Source organism: Papilio polytes, unplaced genomic scaffold, assembly GCF_000836215.1.
Source record: "Papilio polytes unplaced genomic scaffold, Ppol_1.0 DF822178.1, whole genome shotgun sequence".
NCBI lineage: Eukaryota > Metazoa > Arthropoda > Insecta > Lepidoptera > Papilionidae > Papilio > Papilio polytes.
The window spans coordinates 1,901,542-1,925,785 of record NW_013527026.1 but is presented as its reverse complement, the minus strand read 5'-3'; the positions used below and the strand labels follow the sequence as shown (position 1 = coordinate 1,925,785).

Here is a 24,244-nt window from a genome sequence, read left to right as displayed (position 1 = left end):
CTGTAATGAACACAGCGCGCCAAATTCCACTTAACAATTAAAACTGTTTCGCGTTTCCATACCATTCTGTGAAGCATCTGTTAAATTTACAATAATGTATTAATACACAATTTCCAGTATTTCATTGAACGTTATTGTAAATTTACAGAGAACGGGAGTACTGCAAAATTATTAAGTCATGTTTATCGAATGAGGTACCATAGTGGGCTTTCTACCCCTGACTTCTAACCTCATTGATTAATTCCTTCTTATGTTTTTATAATAGACAATGCTTCCGCAACACACACTGTATTGAGAATTCTACCAAAGGTCCTTACCCTTTGTGCTAAATTGCATTCATAAAAGTCCTAGAAACGATTCAATCAAATTTTGTAATCATCGATCGTAAACTTGCGCTAACGTTGGTATACAACAAACGAGTTTATTCAATAAAACTTTACGCATTCGTTAAAGAACTTTGATTTTAATATTCTAAAACGCGCTGGCAAGTTTTCTCTAACGTTACTCTGTTGCGGCTTGCTCAAGCTTCCAGGGTACAACTTTGTTTGGATAGTTCTGAACGTCAGAATATTTCGTAACCCTGTTATTTTGGGTATTTCCACGTACAGGTCATATTCCACTACATTGTTAGGTACAATTTTCAATGCTAATAAAGCTTTACAAGAAACATCTTACTTATGTAAGATACGTATAGTTTTATTTATGAATTTGTAATTTGAGAAGAGATGAATATCTTCGTTGTAGATTTTGCACCTCACTCATCACTCGTCCACCGCCTCTTTTCTTATTTTTCTGCTTTACATAAGAACTAAAAGGTTACTTTAAAAAATGAGACTTACTTTTTCACGAGTATTTTCCCCGACTTGTCCGCCTTAAGTACTATCTTCGTATGCAGCTTCTCTAAAAACTTGATTGTAGGGTTGTTGAGCTGGTTCAGATTGTACGCGAGACTGAACAGTTCCTCCGTCCACATCTGACGACAAAATATTACATATTATTACAATCAGTATTTAACATAATTGGAGCAGTGCCAAGGGAAATTGGCAAAAAATTTCTCTACAATTTACTCTCGCGCGATTTCAATGCGTTTGCATTTAAATTGTTGCTCGGAAATTCCCACTTCAAATAGACCGGATTGAGCGATCATTGCATAATATTCATTCATGATTTGCAGATAAATCACTATTACTACACGAATCAATATACTGGTAAGCAAACAGTGTAACAATAATGATTGTTTTATGCCATATATTTACGAGCCAATAAGCCTAAAGAAAAGCTTAGTAATAGCATACAAAGTCTTATACATCACTCATCAAGAAGTTATTAGTGCACGGACCTTATTGGGTGCAATCCAAATATTTTATAGATAAAATATGTATTTTGCTAAACATAAACAGCTACTGGCACATGTAAGTCTATAACATCCTTATCATGAAACACATCGGCCATCATTTGACCGGGTATAGCGCATAAATTTAATATCAGTTGCACAAGTAGTCCAAGATTAGAAAATCAGATGACCGTTATTTATATTACAGTGATCTAAACAAAGTCCTTGAAGATGTGAACGTAATATGACGTCGACAATGAAAAATACTTTGACACAATTATATGTCGAATGAATACGAAAAAGCGTTCGGCCGTTTGATTCTTTTTAATCCTAAAAAATTCAACAAGAACAGTAAAATAATAAAGAATAACACCCCATATTCATTACATTGAAACTATCAAGCACTCCCCTAATACATTTTTTGTCAAAATTCATTATATCTACCTTTGCTGTAAAGCCAATAATGGTTTTGTCTACCAATTGAAGCAGTAAAAAATGCTAAGTTTCATAAAAGAGTTCACTTAACCGTGATTTGTATTAGAGTCCATTACCCGTTTCTAGCTGGCAGACAGTTCAAAGGAGTAGTAATAGCCTCGTAAACAACTATTGATTTTGTAAAAGCGAAGTATTCCCAAACGGCGGCAAAGCCCCGAAGGCAATAACAAAACATAATGACAGCTTGTATACATTTGCTTTGTCGTAAACTTATAAACTATCCGAAATACAAGTCCCAAACTTGTTAACGATCGCAAAGGAGAATCCTTAAAGGAAATCTAACAAACTTGATTCACTGGAAATCCCTTTTATTTGTCATCTGAATTTACTTTGAGACTGGTTACAAAATAAAAATAACATCAATGTCGGAAACTGATTGTTAATTTAAAAGGATTTTGGAATTCAAATAATTCTATAAGCCATAGAAACTTAGTCTAGTCAATTCTTTCCTTTTTTCCATTATCTTTCACGGGAAAGATATAACTAAATGTTACCAGTCCAAAAATAATAAAAACCTTTTACTAACATGCACAATTTTTATGTAATGCAACAAATATGAAAATGAAATTCTCTTGTTCTTAATTGTGTCTCTTCTATTATTAACAACTATTCGAATCGAGTAAGGGATTAATAAATTTACCGTCTACAAACCAATCAAATAGTTGTCATAATGTTTCACAAACCAATTTCTCCAAGTTCGTGTAACTTGGTCATGTTACTAGAATATTCAGGATCTCAACTGCTAGTTGAGTTTATAATGACGTCGTTATAAATGAATGCTTTGAACTGAAGAAATAGAGAACAGAAATTCAGAACTGTACCTTAGTACAGAAACTTATCACGAAAGTTTGAATTACATTCAATCGTACAAAAGATTTAGGTATAAGGCAAATTTATCAGATAATTAAGAAATATTGGTAATTGAAGAATTTTAGCCAAAAATATCTATCAGAGAAATAAAATTACTTACTGGCAATTTTACAACTATCAACTATTGCAAAAAAATCTATAACTAATCATAAGGGGAGTAACAGACCATAGGACAATATAAGTAACTAAAATAGAAGAAGGATGTAAATCAATTTGAACATCGTAAGTTTTTTATTATTAATTAGGTAGAAAAGGAGTAGCAATTTATATGACTTGTACCCTTTACCTGTGCGATATCCCTCCTCGTACAGCAGAAGTTAACAAAGGTGACATTGACGAAGTCTGCGCCGTAGCAGACAGACACCGTCTTCTCTTCCAACGACCCCTGGGACCCGATCAACACCACATTCCGTATCTTCTGATCCTGGACAAAAGAAAGAAAAGAAAGTTCTATTACAAATACAGAAATCTTTTAAACAACTTTTATAATTATTATGAGCAAAACTGTAGAACCCCGATGAACGTTTGATATTATAACTGAATATTTTTTGACTTATCCACGTTATTTTAACCGGTTTTTACTTTCATAAATAAAAGTAGGGACATTTGTATTGACCTTCCACGGATTTATAAAACTGAATAAAGTACGAACAAAGTCAGAGCTAATATTTCACAAACTATGTGCGGAAAAAAAATGATTAATGACAGGTCAGCTGCGCTTGTAAAGGCCTATTCAGGAAAAGCCGCCACAATGTTAGCGATATTTTGCTATAAAATAAATGGAAAACCCCACGAAGCCAACTAATGACAGACCATTTTCATTGAATTTTATGTCTACTCTTTATTAAAGCCTTTGAGCATATTTATTGTTTACTTGTCGTGTATTAAATAGATTGCTACATAAGGTCTCCAGCAAAAAAATTGACAGCTCGTTTATTACACGTCTAAATAGTTTAAAGTCTATGGAGAAAATTTTTTAACCTTTCCACGTATCTCTACAAAATTTTCAACATCTTATGACGATCACATTTTAACTCTCAATCTAAAAGTAATTTTTTATAAATATGAAGAGTGGAAAAACTTTTTCAAATATAACAGAACTTATAATAATAAAAAATAATTTCACGAAAGTAACTGCAACAGTATGTTTTTAAAATATAGAAGAAATATGAATCGAACAAATACGTCATGAAAAAACAATTCTTCACTCGACATCGCTCCGTGTCCGGGGAAGCGGAAAAAGAAAAACAGCCCCATTCAATACTAGAGGTATTCTCATATATTGTTACGTTCACTTCGACTGCCTTGTGGAAAACTATTACAATGATTGACTGCTAGCTCGCTGATACAATACATTCACATTTATTTTTACTGCTTTCAGAAAACTTAGCCATACAAGAAACACGCCAATCTGAACCTATTAAAACATTTTACACGCTTAATTCCAACGATCAAATCAAAAAGCCTTTTTGTATAAAAGTAATTACATTTTCTTATCTTTCGACACATTTGCCATATTTATGAAACATGTGCCTGAAACAATATAGCAAGTTGGCAAGGATCACATAAGGTCACCTTATACTATTTACTTTTACGATGGCTTATCTGTTACTCTAAGCTCAAGATGAGAACAATAAGTCCATATACGACCTTGAGACATTATAACCGCGATAATTTACACTAAATGTTTCCAAAATTTAATAATCAGTAGTTATTACTGCAAAAATATATTTATTCAATTGACAAAAACCCTTTGTAATTCCTCCTGCATTCATTCTTATACCCTCAAACATATCTGATACACAAACTGATATCATTTTGACATAAAACATATTCATTAAAACTTAACTTCATAACAAAGCACCTCAATTTGAATGTAAAACAATAGAGGAATACCGACTGCAATTTGTAGAGGCTTATAGTTCAATCCGGGTCGCGAACCGCACGCACTAGCTCACTCTAATCGCTTCAGCCATTACGCTCGGTGGGAGCAAATTGTTTATAGCTTTACACTACGCCTGTTACATGCATAACTGGCGAATATTAAATTTATAACGGTCCGCATTGACAACATATTGCTATCCCTTTTCATTTCCTTTGACAAAACAGAGACCGTAATGTTTTGAGTCGAATTGTACTTTAACTTTATCGTTATAAACTTCTAGAATTATGAAGACAAGAGTCTAAATTACTGCGTAGAAGAATAATTCTAAAAGAGCAAATACATTAATGACATCCTTAATGGATTACATTCGAAACATGCTAACTTTGTTTTTTATTTAGATAATAACAATAACGACATTGGTTTCGTACAGGTGTATAGGCATTATTCGCAGTTTATTGTACACAACCGTCCAATTATGTTTTTAATTACAACAACATCCGAAAACAAAATGTTATTTTTTGAAAATCAACCAATTATTTTTTTACGAAGAGATGCCGCAAATTTTAAATGAACATACAACAAAATTGAAAATAGATTGTTAAAACCCAAAAGCTGTAAATATCCTTGTATCTTAAAAGTAAAGGAATAAACAGTTTTAACCACCAGTCACAGTATTAGTGACAAACAGTAGCTAGAAGCTTGGCTACTCTTATTCCCTTCAACATTTCAAATAAAATACATACAAAATACATTTTCATAAAAATCACACGAAACTCGTCAACTAATTCACACCAGCAATCACATATCTAACCTCACAGTAGCTAGATTTGCAGATCTATAAACGCATATAGGTATATAGGTCAGTGGATCGATTCTGCTATATTCGTGAAAACTGGTCAATACATACATCACCTATCTATGTAGTACCATACCTATCTTTCGTTACCTTGTAAGTCCTGGACAACAGTATCAAATCAGGAACTAAATAACCTTAAGCTATAACATACTCCTACTATAATAATGTTCAATACATTATTACAATCATTTATTCCCTACCGACACCGTCCTACAGTCATTATTGTAAGTAGATTTGCCGTACATATGCTATTGTTTCATTATACAACGTGTTATTCTTTCTTCATTCATCAATTCAAACAGTGTTACAAACTATTACATTTATTATAGCAAATGTTCAACGATACGTCAAAAAGGCTCACAAGTTAAGAATGTCATGATCACCTGCTCACTATACGGCACCACTGAGGGGCTCGGAGCATACCCTAAGTTAGGGGTGACTAGGCCATAGTCAACCACGCTGGCTCAGTGTGAGTTAGGTGACTTCATACATATCTTTGAATTTCTTCTCCTATAAATGCAGGTTGCATCACGATGTTTTCCTTCATCATAAGATCGTCGAGTAAATTATGTACATATGAAATTCGTAAATCGAAATTACATTGGTACATGGCGGGATTCAACCCAAGACCTGTAGATTACAAGTCAAGTGCTTAAACCCCTGAGCCAATGTCGCTCATGAGAATAAATGTACTTCACAAAAAATAGTAAAATTGAAAGAAGTTTAGATGAAAAAGTTAGGTAACTGGTCGATACTGCACTTGGTAAAGAACAATAAGGTATCTTAATAAATAAAGTCGAGGTGGCGGGTATCGTACGGTGACCCACTTCCATCGTGAGACGTCGCCAGGGCGCGGCGGGTGAATTAAAAATCCGCAAACATTCTTAAATCATCTCGACAGGGTTCCATTAGTTGATTAATTCGCCAGACGAAGGCGGAGAGATTAAGGAAAGTAATCAATTTAAAAACAAGGAGCCAAGACGTTATAATAAACTACATTAATAACTTACGGGTTAAAGTGTTAAGTATTCAGCGATTATGTACGTATTCAAATTTCATACTAGTCCTATACAGCGATACTCAGGGATTTATTAATACTTCCATGTTATACGAGAAATAAAGATGATAATCATATTTACCTGTCTTTCATTCTGTTTGCTTTCTTATTTCGGTCTGAAAGTTTTACATTCCCACTACATTTCCATTATGTTTAAATATTCCAATAAATTTTCATTACATCAAAAAGTTGCCAAGTTGAAATTACGAGTAGGAAAAGTGAAAGAGTCCAAAAAAATTATGTTCCTTTGCATATAGGTAACATAATTTTCAGTCTCATACAAGGAAAAGTTCTTTCGAAAAGAACATAACGTTTTATATATCAATTTACCAAAAAAGCATTTACCTTCAGTCCTAAAGTGGGTAAGTTATTAGGGCGTTATAATGTAAATATTGTTGAGGGAAAATCGATGTGCGATAAAACATTTATGAGACGACGAAGCTTTATTCAAAGCTGTTATCTTTTTGTTAGTATCAAATATCCACGGATACATTTCCGCGTCAGGTTTATTGAAATATCACAAGTGATTACGCATATCAATTACCTATAAGTGGATGTATAAAAACAAACACTTTTATGTGTATTCTATTAAAAATACACATTGTAACACGTTCTTTTAATTTGATTTTATAAAAATAAAAAATGTACAGATAAAATAATTAATGTAAACTTCTTCAACCTTGAACGGCTATTTCCAAGAAAGACGTGTAATTGCCTTTTCGTCCTAAAGTAAATTAAAGGCTGTCTCTTTTATTTCTTTCTTTATTGTATATAATAACAGTCTCCAGAAGAGGGCTTGCGACAGATGCGTCATCTTCTAAAGCTAAAGAAAATAAAAAGACGCAAAGCTAAAATTTAAATAGCAACATTTGATTGAATATTTTTTCATAGAGAAACTTTACCTTGCATCTTTGAGTGTTCAACTTTTTCTAAAAGAACTTGGCTGTATAAATTACGAACTCAATACCGCAGGCACTGAAAACTTCAGCATAATATTATGTCAGAAACCAACTGGTCTTGTTATCTAAAATAATACCATTCCTGTCTTCGCAAGCTTCCTCCCCATAATTTCCATCTTACAGTTTAATGGTCAAATTAAAAATATAAACTGAAAATCTCATAACCTGAATTAGTAATTGAACAATATCAAAAGTAAAAAATAACTCCACGAGTTTCAAATACTTTCTGTTTTCTAACATACAATTCCAATTACCGTATGCTACAAAAGCCTAAAAGATAAAAAACTAACATGCAAAAGCCTATAAACGGTAGCATTTCTATACGGACATTTACCAGAGCACTATAAAGGCTTGGCTTTTATAGCGGCCAGTGGCAGGCGCATGTAATAAAAAAGCACTAAGCTATAGGTGTTTGTTGTCAGACGCCACACCAATACTACGAGGTCTAATGCATTTCTGCATGACTCATGCGAAATTCCCAAACACGCACTAAATCAAATGTACTGGAGTGTTATTGATTTGACGACCGAGCCGACAAGTTTACCATTCATATGTTTACTTTTCTGCTAAATTGAATACTTTACACGCATACTATTAGTGCAAAAGTTTGTATGGATATTTGTTGCTAAGTATATCCAAATCGACTTAACGGATCATAAAGAAATTTGACTCTGATGTAGAATATAATCATTAAGAACACATATGCTTCTTCCAAGATATTTTTTAAAAATCCGCACGGACGAAGTCGTGGCCAAAGCTAGTCACAAATAGTCTTGTTATCCTTCATCAGATGGTTAAATTTTTGTTAGCTTACATTTCCATCGTGTCAAGTTCCATTACACTCTATAATGTCTGTTTATAACACGAAATGATATAATTAAGCAAAGTGCTCTTTCGCGGGTTTAGTCACTTGTGGCATAATTATCTTTTTGTTGCCACTCGTTTATAGCTGTGGCGAAATTAAATGAATTGTGTACCCAACAATTGAGTTACAATATGAAGAGGTTCGTATAAAATGTAAATTTTTATAGAAAATTGCAAACAAGGAGCAAGAAACAAATATCTATTACGTAACAACCAGATACTGAGGGTTTTAACTTTACCATTAAAACGTTTTATAAGAAAACACTTAGAATAATTGGTTTGTCTGATTAAATAAAGACGTCTTATTAATGAATTACCATCAAGCTGAGTGTAACATTAGGGAATATGTTTGTGAAACAGTAAATTACCGCTGTTATGTGCCAACTGATTACTACAGGTAAGCCGAGAGAGACCCAATTAATTACTAACAAGGCATACCTTCTCCTTTCAGCAGTATAATGTTACCATAGTTAAAATGCCTTCTGTAGTCGCAACCAACTATAATTACAACCAGTGCTCTATACATTATTGCTTGTTTATGTTAATAATTATAAAGGCGATAAATGTTATATGGGTTAAAAGAATTTGAAAAAGCCTAGTAAATGCTAAAGACGAAATAGAGATACAGACATGACGAAAGTAAAGACTAGTATTAATTGTTAATTGAGTTTCTAAAACATTATTAGAGGACATCACTTCAAAATCCATACAAACGAATTTAACTTTCTAACGAATTGTTAGCTCAGAAATTCGTAAATACATTCCATTATTGTGTTCAAATTACATCAGAAAAATAATATAGAATTTGAAATCTATGTAGGATGCAAACGTAGAGCACTTCCAAATAAAATATTCCAATGCAAATCAAAAACAACTCAAACATTACAAAAAGTATGTTTAGATGGAGACGGCCAGCCGTGAGACTGTGGAAATAAAACAAGCATCATTAGCAAAGCAAAATCTAATATTGAATTTACTATGTGGTCGTTATATGCCAATAATATTTTAATAATGAGCCACGCGTCAAAAGAAAATTCCCGAAAGTTAATATCACAGAAATGTGGCGGGAACTTTTATATTTGTAGCTTCATTAAATTCTACGAAAGAGTTTTCGGGGTACATTCTATAAATATTTTCTTTTATGTAACTATAGCCCGCAGTGATTTGTACGAAAGTAAAGAAGAAAAACGTCGAAAATATTTTCCCAATAATAATTAGAAAAGCAAAGATTATACCGAGAAAACTGTAAATACTGTTACGACAATAGCTTATCCAAACAAAAGTGTTGAGGAAAATGTCAAACAGGGCACAACTAAATTCATTGACGTCACCAACAAAACTGAAACGCTATTCAATGTAATAGAAGCAATTGTATTATCATCTAATCAACTAAATTGGAAGCTATCCCAACAGATGTATAACAATGAGTTACCAAAGAACCAGTCAATAAACATAAAGAGGTCGTGACAGCTGTACATTGTCGGGAGCTGTATCCAGAATGACGTCATCACTAGACGATTCAGCCAGTGCTTATTTAGATGCTACAATAACATTTTTCGGGCACCGGGGCAAGTGGCGAGAGACAATTCAATTTATAGTCCATGTCGACAGTCACGACAAATTGGCTCCGAGCAAGATGATATCATTGTATTACAAATGGACGTGATTTTTAGCCTTATTAGATTAAATCACTACAAAGGCCAACGGGGGAGTCAATTAAGAGAATTATACGACCCATTTATATCCCTAATACTGTTACACCATTTGTTATGTCAATGATCGCTTAATCTAAAGATAGGCGAAAGCTTAACAATATCTTATTCTTTTTTACCAATCACTCATTGTGAGAAAGAAAATACGAACGAAAGACATCTATCAAATCAGATAATAATAACTTATTAAGATGATCTTTGGCTAGTTATATAATAAGCACCATAATTTCAACTTCAAGTAATATTCTATTCCATAGTTTACGTAAAACACTAACTGAAGAAGGTACTTTTTTCACTCCAGCACAAAAAAACTCATTTCGCACGGAATGAGGAAAAACTTGAGCATTTTTAAGAGAATGAAAAAAAAACGGTCATTCGAAGCAACAGGCCTTGTGTTCCAGAGCTACATTCTGTATAAAAGTGTCAAACAATAAGGCGAAGTGCATTTGAGCGGTCTACAAAACCGCTACGGGAATGATCACGAGTTTTTTTTTCTACCACCCTGTCGCCGGTATGAACGATCTAAAAACTTGCGATAACTTTATTTCCAGTATTCTATCCATTTTATTTATGGCAGTTTTACGTAACTGCCTAACATTTGATTGAATCTGTTTTCGGTGGTTTTTTAAACTGAAGACTACTTTATAAATGTTACCAATGGGCGGAATAATATTTCCCTTTTCCTTTTTACCGTTACGATTTTCTCTATTGTTAACGTGTAACATTACAGCTAATTTTGGTTACACTATGCTATTCCGTTCTATTTCAGAGCTCTCAACGCTATCAGATTTCCAAGCACTCTTCCAGCTTGCTAATTAAGCTATTCTCACAACACAAGCTTATCAGATTTTACGCTGCGTTTTATCCAGCTTATAACATTAGCTTAAAAGCATAGTAAAATATTCATGTTCTTATAAAGTAATCAAATAACTTAAGGGTGTTAAGCTTAACAATTTTCAAAAATCAAGGTTGAAAGAAACAAATCTTTGTTTCAAAACTTCTAGGATTGTCTATAAAAGTATTTCATGACTTGTATTATTTTTTACGTTTTCGCAAATATAAAAGAGGCTTAATAAGATTCATACTGGTACTGCTACACTTAGCAATAGTTTTATAGTTAATATAGAATTCTCGTACTTAAACTTCAGAAATGTTATTACCAGTAAGATATCTGGTTGCACTGTTGATGTTTATATACATTTTTAATTAATAGAAATATTATAAAGTAATGGCCGAAAGTATAAGTCAGGTAGTGTAACGGGGTGTACATTAATATCGTTTGTAACTACCCCGATGCCCCGTGTAACCAGTGAGGGTGCGGGCGTGTACCCTCTTCAATAGTGAGTGACGGCTCTCGGGAGCGTAGATAACAGCAGACCTGATAAATACATAATGTGATCCTTCCTAAAATTACCGCAGTAATTGCTTGTACCGATTACAACTTCACTACTCATGTGGACTGATTTTGTCAATCCTAGTCTATAATCTATACTAATATTATAAAGAAAAAAATATTATAAAGAAAAAAAAATAGTATTTTTTTATTAAGAAAAGGGGGGCAACGAGCCGGGAACACAGAGGTGGTCACATTTTTGTATGTATTGAAATAACTCCATTAAAAAATTCTTTCGCCATTAAAAAGCTACGTTATCGCCAAGTAACAAAATTTTTAAATCTCACGTAGATGAAGTCGCGAGCAACGAGTATAATATATTTGAGTTAAAACTCGTATAATTTGTAGTGTGGATATAAACAGTGGTGGTAACTAAACTGTTTTTTTTATTTTATCAACAGATTAATTACAGAGTAACTTATGTACATTTTCATATACACGTTATAAAACCTAAACATAAATGTTATTTTTGTAACAATACAAAACTGACAAAACAATTATTGCTTTAACATTACTGATTCGTTTAGACATAACAAAATATGTAGTATTTGTATTGGAAACGACAACTGGCGAATTAAAACTAGTGGTCGTGGTTAATTATCCGGGGAAAGTAAAAATTACACGATGTTATTGATTCGATTTTATTTGCTATACAACAAAAATAAAAAAACGATTCTTTTTCATCATAAGTGTTATGAAAATATGTACGTGGCAAGCCACTTGCCCATTTTACTGGATTGTGTATATCCGCCTCTATATTAGGATAATCTAATACATCTATACATATAATAAAAATTGCAGTGTCTAAAATGTAAAAAGAAAAATTACAGATTTCGGGGAGACGATATATTTGCGTTGCTGAGAACGAAAATCGCATTTAATTTTTTTTGTCTGTCTGTTCGCAAGCCGCGCTTGTTTCGGGTAATCTCCGAAACGGACCGATTTCGACCTAACTTACACTGAAGGGTAGCTGACAAAGACATATTATGGACTAAATGTTTTATCTTAAAATTGCGTGGACGAGGTCGCGGGCAACAGCTAGTTCTGATTAAAGTTAACGTAGCTTAAAATTCTGTTTATAAACTTTTTACGATAGCGCCTTTAATTATATTTGTTTTAATAGTGAACCCGCGCCTTGTCAAAGTTAATTATACACCGCACTTTTCCGCCGTGTTGTTTTATTTCTCGTCGTCGGTACACTGCCCGTGTTTAAATAGCACTCTCTATTATTAAAACTTTAATGGAATCTATAATACATGCATAATAGACTCGGTCACTTCTTCGACCAATAGATAAATTTACATTGACATTATACACTTCTGGGCTAAAATAATAGTGATATTTCCATAAAATTAATGAAGTTGACATTTTTTAAAACCAGTATATAACTGCCAACTGCAGTTGATTGATATTTTAAATCATATTTAGGAAACAAGCTATTCTTTATCATTTTCTAATGTATTCAGTCCTTATAATTACATTTTGTGAAAAGTCCACATTTTAAATGAAAATCTTTAATATAAGATTAAACTTTCATATGAAATGTAAGATCGGGTTTTCCGCTCCAATATCGAAAGTACCCGGTTCCTGGGAAATCAGATAAGTAACTAGCAATCTTTCGCTTTTGAAATTCGCTTATATCAAGATTCAGACGACAGGGGTTTACATTCGACCGGACGGAAAATAGAATAGAATTGAAAATAGGAAAGATTTTCTAGTAACATTTCATTCATGCGATCTAATAGAAACATGATTACTTTCAAGATACACTAACTATACTAAGGATATTAGCTACATTTGAAATTTGTAATAAAAGCTGTAATCCTTTACGACTTTCATGTGGCAATTTATTCAGAAATATATTTATCTAGTTATAAATCACAATTATTACTTCAGAAGTAGCTTCAACCTATTAGTTGGTATTATAAATCATATTCTAATGGTTTCATATCGCACTAAAAATCTGCCCTAAATTTATGACTAAAGTTTAGATCGCTTATTGATTAGTTTGCTCAATTTTAGAAAGTTGGTACATTTCAAAGCATATATCAACACACATGCAAGTTAGTTGTATGAAATCGATTTACCGCAACTTTGGAGTTATCGCGTCATTTCGGTTGCAATGCACTCACTCCAATCAACCAGCACTTCGAAACATCTGAACAACCCTTTAATTAAAGCAACTGTGTCTATGAATTTACTTTTAAAAAGTGAGTATCATTTGTCATGTGTTTTTTGTTGCGTTAATGATGAACCGTTTTTGATCTAGCGTTTAACAAGTCACCGACAACGCGGCAGCCAAAAATACAAACTTGTATAATAAAACCAAAACAACTTTATTTTAACTTTACATCATTACAATATTATTCTACAAAACTCTATTAATTACATCCTGCCTATTATATGCTTCTTTTTCTTCTTCTGTTTTTACTACATCTTTTTTAATAACAAACCACGAAAGTCTTGGTGGCCAGTATGCAACCTCTGGCTGTATTCATACTTCTTGTCAGACAAAGAGGTTGTTTGCACTGAAACAAGTGCTTGTCATATGGCTGGATAAATCAAGATAATTTTTATTATTTTGAACGATATGTTACATTAACAAATTATCCATTTAGGTACCATAAAATCCTAGAATAACATTTACGTCCGCGGAAACGTTTTACGTTACAAAGCAAATACTATCCGATATCGTGCCAAATGCTGTTGTGAAACAAATCATGGGCACGTTTTATGTAAATCGACTTATTTTTTCGGCAAAGTTGCGGAAAAGCTTTCATTTTCTGCATATTTTACTTAGAAAAAACTTGTGAAAAGTTACAACATTCTACTTAGCTTTTTGGCATACCGGTCAATAATATAATGTAATAAACAAAGAAACTCATATTAGTACATTTTTATCTTAAAACAATTTGCACCCGATATTGTTTAAATGCAGGTAAGTATATTCAAACCAAAGAAGCATAAAAGCACACCGTCCAATGATCTGACAAGAATGTAAAATTTGACAAAATCGATCGTTTACATTGCCCTTCTAATTCTTTCAATAATATGGGTTACGGTATTTTACCACCACTCGATATCGTGTTATACAATAATAAACGTTTCCACAATAAATTTCACCATAATATCAGACTGACAGCAATATCCCGTGTTGGGGGAAAGCGGAAATTAGAAACCATACAGTAAGCCGTATGGATACAAAAAGCTATTCTTAGAACAGATGACACTTTTCTAACATGAAAATAATATTCATAACCATTATTTATAACAATAAAAGTGGAGACGGCTCGTTAGAGATATTATGGGGTAAAAGGTTTGCAAGATATGTGTATGTAAGTATGGAGAGTACACTGGTTGAAAAACGTTTAAAAAGAATTATATGAATTGCGTAATGACGAGGACGCAAACCTGTTGCGCCGACCCTACGGGAATGGAAAAGGTACATGATATTAAATCTAACAATAATGCTTACAAACGGAAACAAAAGCCAGAATTGTATATAATATGCGTAGATTATCTATAATCAAGAAGCATTGGATACCAATTGTCACGCAATGGGACGCTATTAAAACATAAATCGAGGTCAGGGTCAGTTGGAATACAAATAAATTGAAGAGTAAGATTAGCTGTAACCTTTTAGCATTGAAGGAATTTTTACTGTATAAACCTACATTTTAGAAAAAAGTTCTAAGAAACAGTTTTTTATTTCTTTATTAAAACTAGAGCTACTAAAGTAATTAACAGCACTAAAGTTAGAGATAATGATAAATGAAAGCCATTTAAATAAAACATTATTCAAATAACTTTGTTTCACCATCATACTTCTTTGGTAATTTTCGTACCTCTGGGATAGATAGTTATAGATACGGTAGACCACTAAATGTTAAGATCCAATATCGAAACAAACCGCAAACAATTAATTCAATCGGAATTTACAGCAAGACGTAACATCGTTGTTAAACCACATTGATAGCTTCGAGTTAGTTACAATTGGATTAATCCGTTTACGGCCATTTAAATACCCTTAGCATCAAGACTACACAAACAAATAAGAAATTATAGACCAGAGTATCCAAAGTCCGGTCTAACGTTCAAGATGCCAAGAAAAGAATGATATCGACCTACATAAACTTCGTCAAAGACTAAGAGATGTTCCTAGAACAAAAAAGATCCAAAATTTGATGCGCTGTAACTTCTAAGTAGTTACAAAACAACCAAAGGTTATAAATACAGGTTATTAAACAGATTTGAGGTATTTTTTAAGTAAAACATGGAATAGATCCATCCATACATCCGTAGGGAACAAAGCTACACAAAAAACGAGGGCAGACAAGTCAAAACTCCACGGAGGGTTAAGCATCGAAGTATAATACAAAAATTACGACGTGACGTTTAGAGTGGATCATAAAGATCAAAAAAGCGAGGCGGCGGTGTCCTGAATGATATGTTTATTGACGTCAGGTACTACGCTTTATGTGACACTCTCGATTTATACCAGCGTCGCACGCGACCAAATGACACGCTCTGTCGTTGCTTTTAAAATAGATCTATAGTTTTGTAACTATCGATCGTAATGTTTCGTCTAGTTATTCGAACAAGACGACCTATTTGCCTCGCTCTAATAAAACCCTAATTTCAAATCTGATATTGCAGCTACGAACTGGGAATCTGTTAAATGACACATAAATTACGCTCAATCAATTTAATTAACTAGTTTCCTTGATCTGGTGTTAATTTTGAAAGTAAATAAAGGGGGAAACTAATGCAGTACGTGAAAATTTCCATTATTTCGTCCGTATCTTGGAAAAGCTTCGTTAAATGCACAGAAGCCTTTTATTGCTTGTAGGGGCGCTACGCCGTGATTTCGCATAAATTCATCGACTCTACGCCGTAAATTTGTGGCGATATGCTAATATCCAAAATATGATATACTAACAACCCACTTTGGCTTCGTTGGGACAGATAGATATAAAAAATGTCAAATATATTCAACAATTAAAGAGATTACTGATAAAAGAATATTAAAATCGTTTACTATTTTTTACTTCATTCGAAAAAAAAACATTTTTAAACTTTTTTTAATTGGACACATCAATAAATCTTTGTTTACTGAATTGTGCACGAACACTGATAGACATTTAATTAATTCGTACATTACTTAAACTGATATTATTTAAATTTTAATCGATAAATATATTAACACAATAACTGATATAATTTTAATCGACATAACAATCACATTGTAAAAAATTAAGACCAGTAGTCATTTTTTGTACCTCTTTGCTACCTACCCCATTAAATAATTCAACAGCCGACCGTTAACCTCGTGACCAGGGAAAAAAATTATATTTTTAAATTCAGATACTCTCAAAACACAACAATGTACCCTTATTCAAACAGATTGGACTCTCCACAACTTCGTATCTTTAATAATGTATAATAATAGCAGGGTAAAAGGAAAGGTTCAACCTCGGCGAAGCTCTTGACTACACACAGGCCTTAACAAACACAAACAAGATCGAGCTCTCACGTTGAAGTTGTCTAACGCGGACGTATAGGTCACGAAGGCCCTACAAAGCCACTTGACTATCGACATTGAGAGTGTTAAGACGTTAATGATTGGTTTGTTTCACATTAAGTTAAAAGACAATAGAATATTGCATATTTCTTACTAGAGATCTTATTTGTCTATATGTGATTTGATTAAAGGCGTACTCATTTTTTGCCATGACTAGCCTTTGCTCGCGACTTCATCCGCGCAGAATTAAAAAAAAAATTAAAACATAGCCTATGTTACTCAATGATTACTTTGCTTTTAATGAAGCAAGATTTTTTTATACCGGCCTAGTAGTTTTAAAATTATTTCAATACATAGAAAAATCAACAAATAATATTCTTCCATTTATAATATAATTATAGTATAGACTAACTACTGCAGACATTAAACAGTTGCTAAGGGAATCCTTTAGTAAATTTAAATGACAATTTTCTTCTAAGCACCTTTAAGACGTACCTTTACTAGTGCATCAGTAAATAAAACCCGTTCAAACCCAGACAGATAATAAAAGTTATGAAAAACAATAACAAATACAAAAATAGACATTACGTTGATTAGACACTACCAACAATAATAGCTTTGTAGGTGTCACAAAGTGACGATAAACATAGCGCGTAAATAATAAAAATCAACGTGGGTGTAAACTATGATAGTACATTCAGTTTAACGTTGCAATTGTCACAATTACTGTAATATACTAAACTTTACACCGATTGGATAGTTTAAACAGAAGTCAATTACATATAATGCAATCCTAAGATACCATCCAACTCCAACTATCCTAGTACGTCTATACAAAAGCGTACTATCTGTGTGATTGTATATTTTTTTATAAGAAAAGGGGGCAAGCTAGCGGCGGGAACGCACAGGTGGTCAACGACGCTTATAGACATCCGCAACACCAGAGGAACTACAGATGCGTTGCCGGCCTTTGAGGATGTTGTAGGCTCATTTCTTGAAGGACCCTAAGCAGTATTGGTTTGTAATATGAAGAAAACCGAGAGAATCGAGATTATACTACGTTTTGTACAGATGTTTAGGGAGGGTAACCCCACGGTTACAGATTAAATTACATATTACAGTAACATAATTAAAAGTACACTGTACACTAAAAGTATTTCTAGTAATTACATAAAATCACGTTCGAATGCATTCGGAATGTAAGGACTAGCTCGTTATTTAGGACGTTCGTGTTTAATATTAATAAAACTGGATAGAACTTTTCTAAAATTAGTGCATGACCTAAAATCGATAACGTACGTAAAAGCCACTCCGGCCGCTCTTTGTACTAAATACTTTGTTCACGACAATCGAAAATTTCTCATCAAGATTACGATCAATTGACTATTTATTTTCTGTAATAATTATCACCATCTAAAAGCCCGGGAAAATTGCGATATTTTGTTTTTTGTTGTTATTTGACAAATTATCTATTAGTTTGTTAGGCTTTGCTTGTAACATCAAACAAAAACAAAAAAAATCTATCATTCTCCCGGAAACTAATATTATATAAAAACGTCAAGTCGCAACTTTAATATTTTATTGAAAACTCATCCATATAATGACCTATGACTTTCTACTTGCGAGAAACTTCTGACAGTTTCAAATTGTTTAAATCTTTTGTCAAAGCTTTGACGAGATGAGCGACACTTTAACAAAATGTATTGAATTTTTTGTATGAGATTTTCGTTGGCGAATTTCATTTTTGTCTCGCATCGCATCTAAAACTTTTTAACGAACAAAAACTTTGTGTTGCTTCAACATATTTCTGAACACATATTTTGAGATTGGTAAGAAAACTTGTTTTAACAACGATTCTCTTGTACTTGTTTTAATTCGGTAATATCTAATAGTTAATTAAAAAACCGTAAAACCAGACTGGCTGTATATTTTGACACTAGGGACACCTCACTCTTTAAAATGTGTTCAGTTCTACTAACTTTCCATTATCAAAAAAAAAAGGTTATTTTTTTCAATAATTAACACTCGGCAAATAGTACTTACTGGTCTAAATCTAGTAATGATCGAATACGACTAGCCCGACTGTGGCAGACAAATGGTAGACGCAATAACTCGTAAACGTTTGTGAGCTGCCCACCACATGACACGATTACAAACGCCATTAAACCAAAAAGAGTATAGCTAAACATAAGGTCGGGAATACACATGCCTGTTGCTGACACGTGCCAGTAACTGGCAAGCAAGTAACTAACACGATATCTAATTTTGTGATCGCTACGTGCATGAAGTTGAGAGAGACATGTAGTTAAGTTGACATATTACTGGCAGATGTAAACTCAATATACCAGTAGCTAGCATGTATGTGTCACTGGCATGACGGCTATTTCACTTATATACACGATTCGCATAGTCAATAAAAGTCACAAATTCAGCGAGGAACATTAGATAGTTTTAAAATCTACTAATACAATTTACTAAGACTATATAGTGAAAATTGTAGTTCACACTAGACACAAACAAGCATTAACTAACATTCTAACAGTATTTGCATTTCGTAGTTAGTTACCTCAAGTTTAGCCACAACTAAATTCGGTTAGAGTTAACAACTTAAACAACTTTGTACTTAATATTAGTGGGCGTTTACATTGCGAATTTATAAGTTTTAACTCGCTTTGTTGTAAACAAGACCTAGCTGGTATTTTACTTAATATGTTATCAAATGATCGGTTCGGCGATCATCTCCCTGCTTCTTTCTAACTATTGCCATAAATTATGTGTTTATTTTTTTCTTTTGTTGAATACTGTCATTATTTTAGTAGCGTTGTAACAGTTACTATAACGGAGTAGTTTTTAATGAGTTCGCTTTTCATTAAATTATTATGATTGGCAAATTAAAAAAATCAAAATTTGTTTAATTGTCTTTCCCACGTTATGTGTAACAGCTATCCGTACCTACAAAATTTAGCACTTAATACAAAAGTACATTTTACGATGAGACGATAATTAATCTGTTCTATGCCGCGAATACATACAATAAAGTATTCTCATTGTTTCTAATGTTGTTTAAACGTGTTTTCGACCAAGTATTTGTACTGTCATCGACAAAAATTGTATTAGATTTATGCAGCGGTCTGTGTACTTTACGTACTATAAGGTACACCGAGAAATCTTGTACTTTTGTCATGACGTTACGTATATGTACTTTCTAGGAAATATTCGTGCTTGAAAGTACATACGTAACGTCATAAACGAACGTCCAGAGCCGGGTTCTGGACGTTTATTTTTCCTTTGTTTTATAGTGTCGCGAATTCAACGCGAAACATTGTTGCAGAGTTTAAATATTTACAATGTATACCGTTCATCGCAGATTTAACATGTAAATGTGTATGCGATGAAAACGATATAGACTTGCTAATATTTGATCTACAAGAGACTGCTAAATACATATTTGACAATCGTAATGATGAACAGAAGTCAGTCTACAACATCGTCAGTCAGTCGCTTTAGGAAAACATTCTAAAGAAATATGACAAAAAAACATCTAAATAGATCTTAAACGTCATCATTTGTTTGATACTGATTTTAACCTTTCCGATACTTTTGTCAATGGATCTTGTCGTCACTTACACTTTTTGCTACACAGTTTATCAGTAAAATATTCAATTCACATAAATCGTGTCAAAATGTAATCATCTTCAACTATCTCAATATAGACTACAAGCTGTTGCTCGCGACTTCGTCGACGTGTAATTTATAATGAAGCCTTTGTTACTCAGCGATAACGTAGCTTTCTTATGGTGAAAGAATTTTTAAATTTGGCACAGAAGTTTTTGTGTTAAATCAATAGATTCGAAAACACAAATCATTCCTCTTTATTATATTAATATAGATATAGTCATAATGAAAACAGTTGTTAGTCCTGTCAAATCTACAATATGAAAGTGGTTGTATAACATGCAATACTAGAATAGTTCTGAATGCTAATGATATCTGTTGAAATGTTTGCAGATGTCAGCCGGGGCCGCACAATGCCCCTCTGCTCCGCTCTCACTCTCCTCCTATACCTCCATTCCCCTCACTCGTTATCGATTCTACCCTCCATAGACTCTAAGAAAACCTACTATTCAAACCTGGAGTTTCTTAAACAAACCTTCATAGCGCACGGTTTATTAAAAACTAGCTGTTCCCATGCAACTTCATCCACATGAAATTTAAAAAAAAAACCATTTTACTGTGAACAGTTGAACAGAAATGTGAACATTTGTCAAATTATCAATTGAAAACGTCAAAATGACATGACATGAGGTCAAACCATGGCAACCTCCTTCCTTGATGTTGGCAACAACTTATGGTCTCTTTCCCACATTATTTTTTTTTATCCAAAATATTTACCCCAAAGTTTAACGGCGTGAAAATATATAGACTAAAGCGTGACGTAGGTGTAGTTTCGTCGTTTAAAAAAAAATATTCGAAAATATAGTGTTATTGCTGACATCTTAGGCAACAAAGAAGTGTGTGTTTACGTTTTATTATATTAAGTATAGAATATAGATAATAATAGTATCGACACAACAGTCCGAGGATAATAGGAGGTAGGTATCAATTTTCACATTTTAAAATAGTTCGAATTATCAAGACTACTGGTCACAATAAGGCAAATACACAAAGATGGTTTTTCAGCCGATCAAATTAATATTTGACTTCCTGATATTTCATAATAGAAAATTATACGAACAATTTCTATTCAGCGAGTTTTTTGTTTTTTTTTTTTGACGCTGGCGCTCTGTTTGTTGGGGGCCAAGACCCACTTTGGGTCGCTGCGCCAAGGCAGTAAGTTTTGTTCCCATGATACATAGATAAATATTTAAACCGCAATTTAAAATTATCACTACTGTACGATATCTAATAAACAAATGAATATTTATAATAAAACTAACAACGTAATTATTTCCAAAGCCGCGATAACGATTGTTTCATGTGCCAGTTGTTTTTTTATGTCACAAGAACCGAAGTAGTTCAGTATCACACAGATCGAATTCTTCGAATGCAACAAGCTAAGTTCTTATCATCAACTTGCCTTTGTCCCTATAGAGGGTCGGCACAGTATGTGCTGCTCTTCCGTACGCATCAGCCGTCATATCTGAATTCACTCCCTTATTAAGCATATCCTCTTTCAAACATTCCTAACACACTTTCTTCGGTCTTCCTCTACCTTCGTAGCCAACATTCAATCGTAATACTTCCAGTTAAGATTACTTTAAGTTCTATCTCCAGAAAAAAATACTGCAAAAATGTAATTATATTTTAAAGATACAGAATATTTTACTAACTTATCAGTTTCGCCACCAACACGTCAGATAAGGTATTCGCATTGTGATTATCTATTTTTATTAAAAGCTTACAAAAACCTTCATTAAAACACGTACGAGAGATATCGATGCTCCACAATGTTCCAGTAACAATTAAAAACCAACAAACCGCAAACTTATGAATACAGTAAATGGAAATATGTCTTCAAACCGTGATTTGTGTAATTAAAGTCTTTAAATTCAACGACATTTTTATTCTATTTAACACGTGCACTGCTACATTATGGTCACTATAGTACAAAAAAACAATAACAGAAACACAAAGTTACACATTACACTTTAGTCGATTGCACTTTACACTTTAGTCTTTTCTCTTGGTTTCTCTACTGTCAAAGTGTATTCAAATGCATACAAACGTACATATTACTTGAAATGATCTGCAATGCAAACACTAAGCTGGTGTTCAAGAGAATTGCATCGCATTTGCATCGTTGTAATCCCGTTCTATTACTTTGTTGTACCATTGTCAAAGATATTGTACACATCTCTCGTTGATAATAATCGATATTATTTAAATTGATAGACGATACAATACATCGAGTACGTGCTATTATGCATTATTACAAACTACTTACATTGTTTACGACTGTCTCGTGGCTTAGCTTATGTCTTTTATGTAATAGGTACATCAGCAAATCTCACAAACGGTCAAATTCAACATAATTATTTTATTGAAATATTCATTAAATATATCTCATATTGTCTTTTACTCATTACTATCCGCGTAATTTAAAAAATCTAGTTAAACATGCAGCCTAGTTACACAGTAATAATGTAGCTTTTCAAAGGAAAAAAAAAACTGTAACCAGCCAAGAATTTTTAAGTTATTTTTTGTTTCATACATTAACTGAAATCTATCCTATTTATAAATACAAAGATATAGGTTTAGCAATTTGACAAACATGTATCAGAAACTAAACTGTATAACTTTACACTATTTTCCGAAGAAGCGAAACTTTTTAAATTTCGACGTCGACCGAATTAACAAACAAATCATTCATAACATTAATAAAATAAAACTAACCGATAAAGCGTGAAGTGACACTAACGATGTCGGGTTAAAGTGGCTATAATTGGAGTGTTAATTATTTTCACCGAGTCGTTAAAACGTCGCCACATAATCGCGGCATCTCCGATATAGCGTTCGTCGTGACGAGAACTGTCCTAGATCAAGCTTTTATATCCCAGTTCGAGCTTTTACATCCCAGTTCATTCGTTGCATTGCGATCTTTTTAACACGTACAATGAGTATTTGTACGAAAGTAAACTCGTCATATGAGTCGATGTTCGTGTTATAAGATACATTCCCTTAGTTTTATCGTTTTTACCACTACTGTTACATGTTTGTAAAAATCTAAAATATGCATTTATTCGAAATCTACCAGAATTAATGCAAACTAAGAAATGGTTGTGAAAAATGTATATATTCATTTTGAAATTTACAAACAAGTGATTAAAAGTAATAAGCCATTGACATAACATCATCTTTTCTATCTTCATATTTATACTATAATCTATAGTTTCTGTTACTATCAATTTAATTTAAGACAAAACTTTTACAGCCTTACAAATAAACGCAATATAAAGTTACACTTAGGAATAAACTGAGTATAAGGAAATACTCAGTTTATTCCTAAGTTTAACTTTATACCATGTTTATTTGTAAGGCTGATAGACTATGTGTAAAGGGCCTACCCTTTCTAGCCTTCAAAAGGTTACAGCTAATAACAGCCACCTCTTAAATATGCACTATTGCTCCTACGGATTAATTATTTTACAAGAAAAGTTATCACGTTATAATACTAAAAATCAGTGTAATTGTTAAAGTGTGCTCTGAATGGCAGTGTAGTAAACAAAAAGTTATTCTACCTACTTTATACGAATACTCTTTCGTTAGTATACGGCCCTAGTGGAAAGTGACATAACTTAC

The 24,244-nt window shown here is 32.9% G+C and overlaps 1 protein-coding gene across 1 annotated transcript in view; it reads right to left on the bottom strand.

Moving 5' to 3' along the window:
• The window catches only part of LOC106106395 (1-phosphatidylinositol 4,5-bisphosphate phosphodiesterase classes I and II-like), a 53,146-nt gene that overhangs the window by 24,650 nt on the left and 4,252 nt on the right, over positions 1–24,244 (bottom strand). The window contains exons 3-4 of the mRNA XM_013286971.1: positions 2,985–3,122; positions 840–973 (exon numbers count right to left, since the gene is read on the bottom strand). Coding sequence (XP_013142425.1) covers positions 840–973; positions 2,985–3,122 — 272 coding nt within the window. The remainder of the gene's footprint in view (positions 1–839; positions 974–2,984; positions 3,123–24,244) is intronic.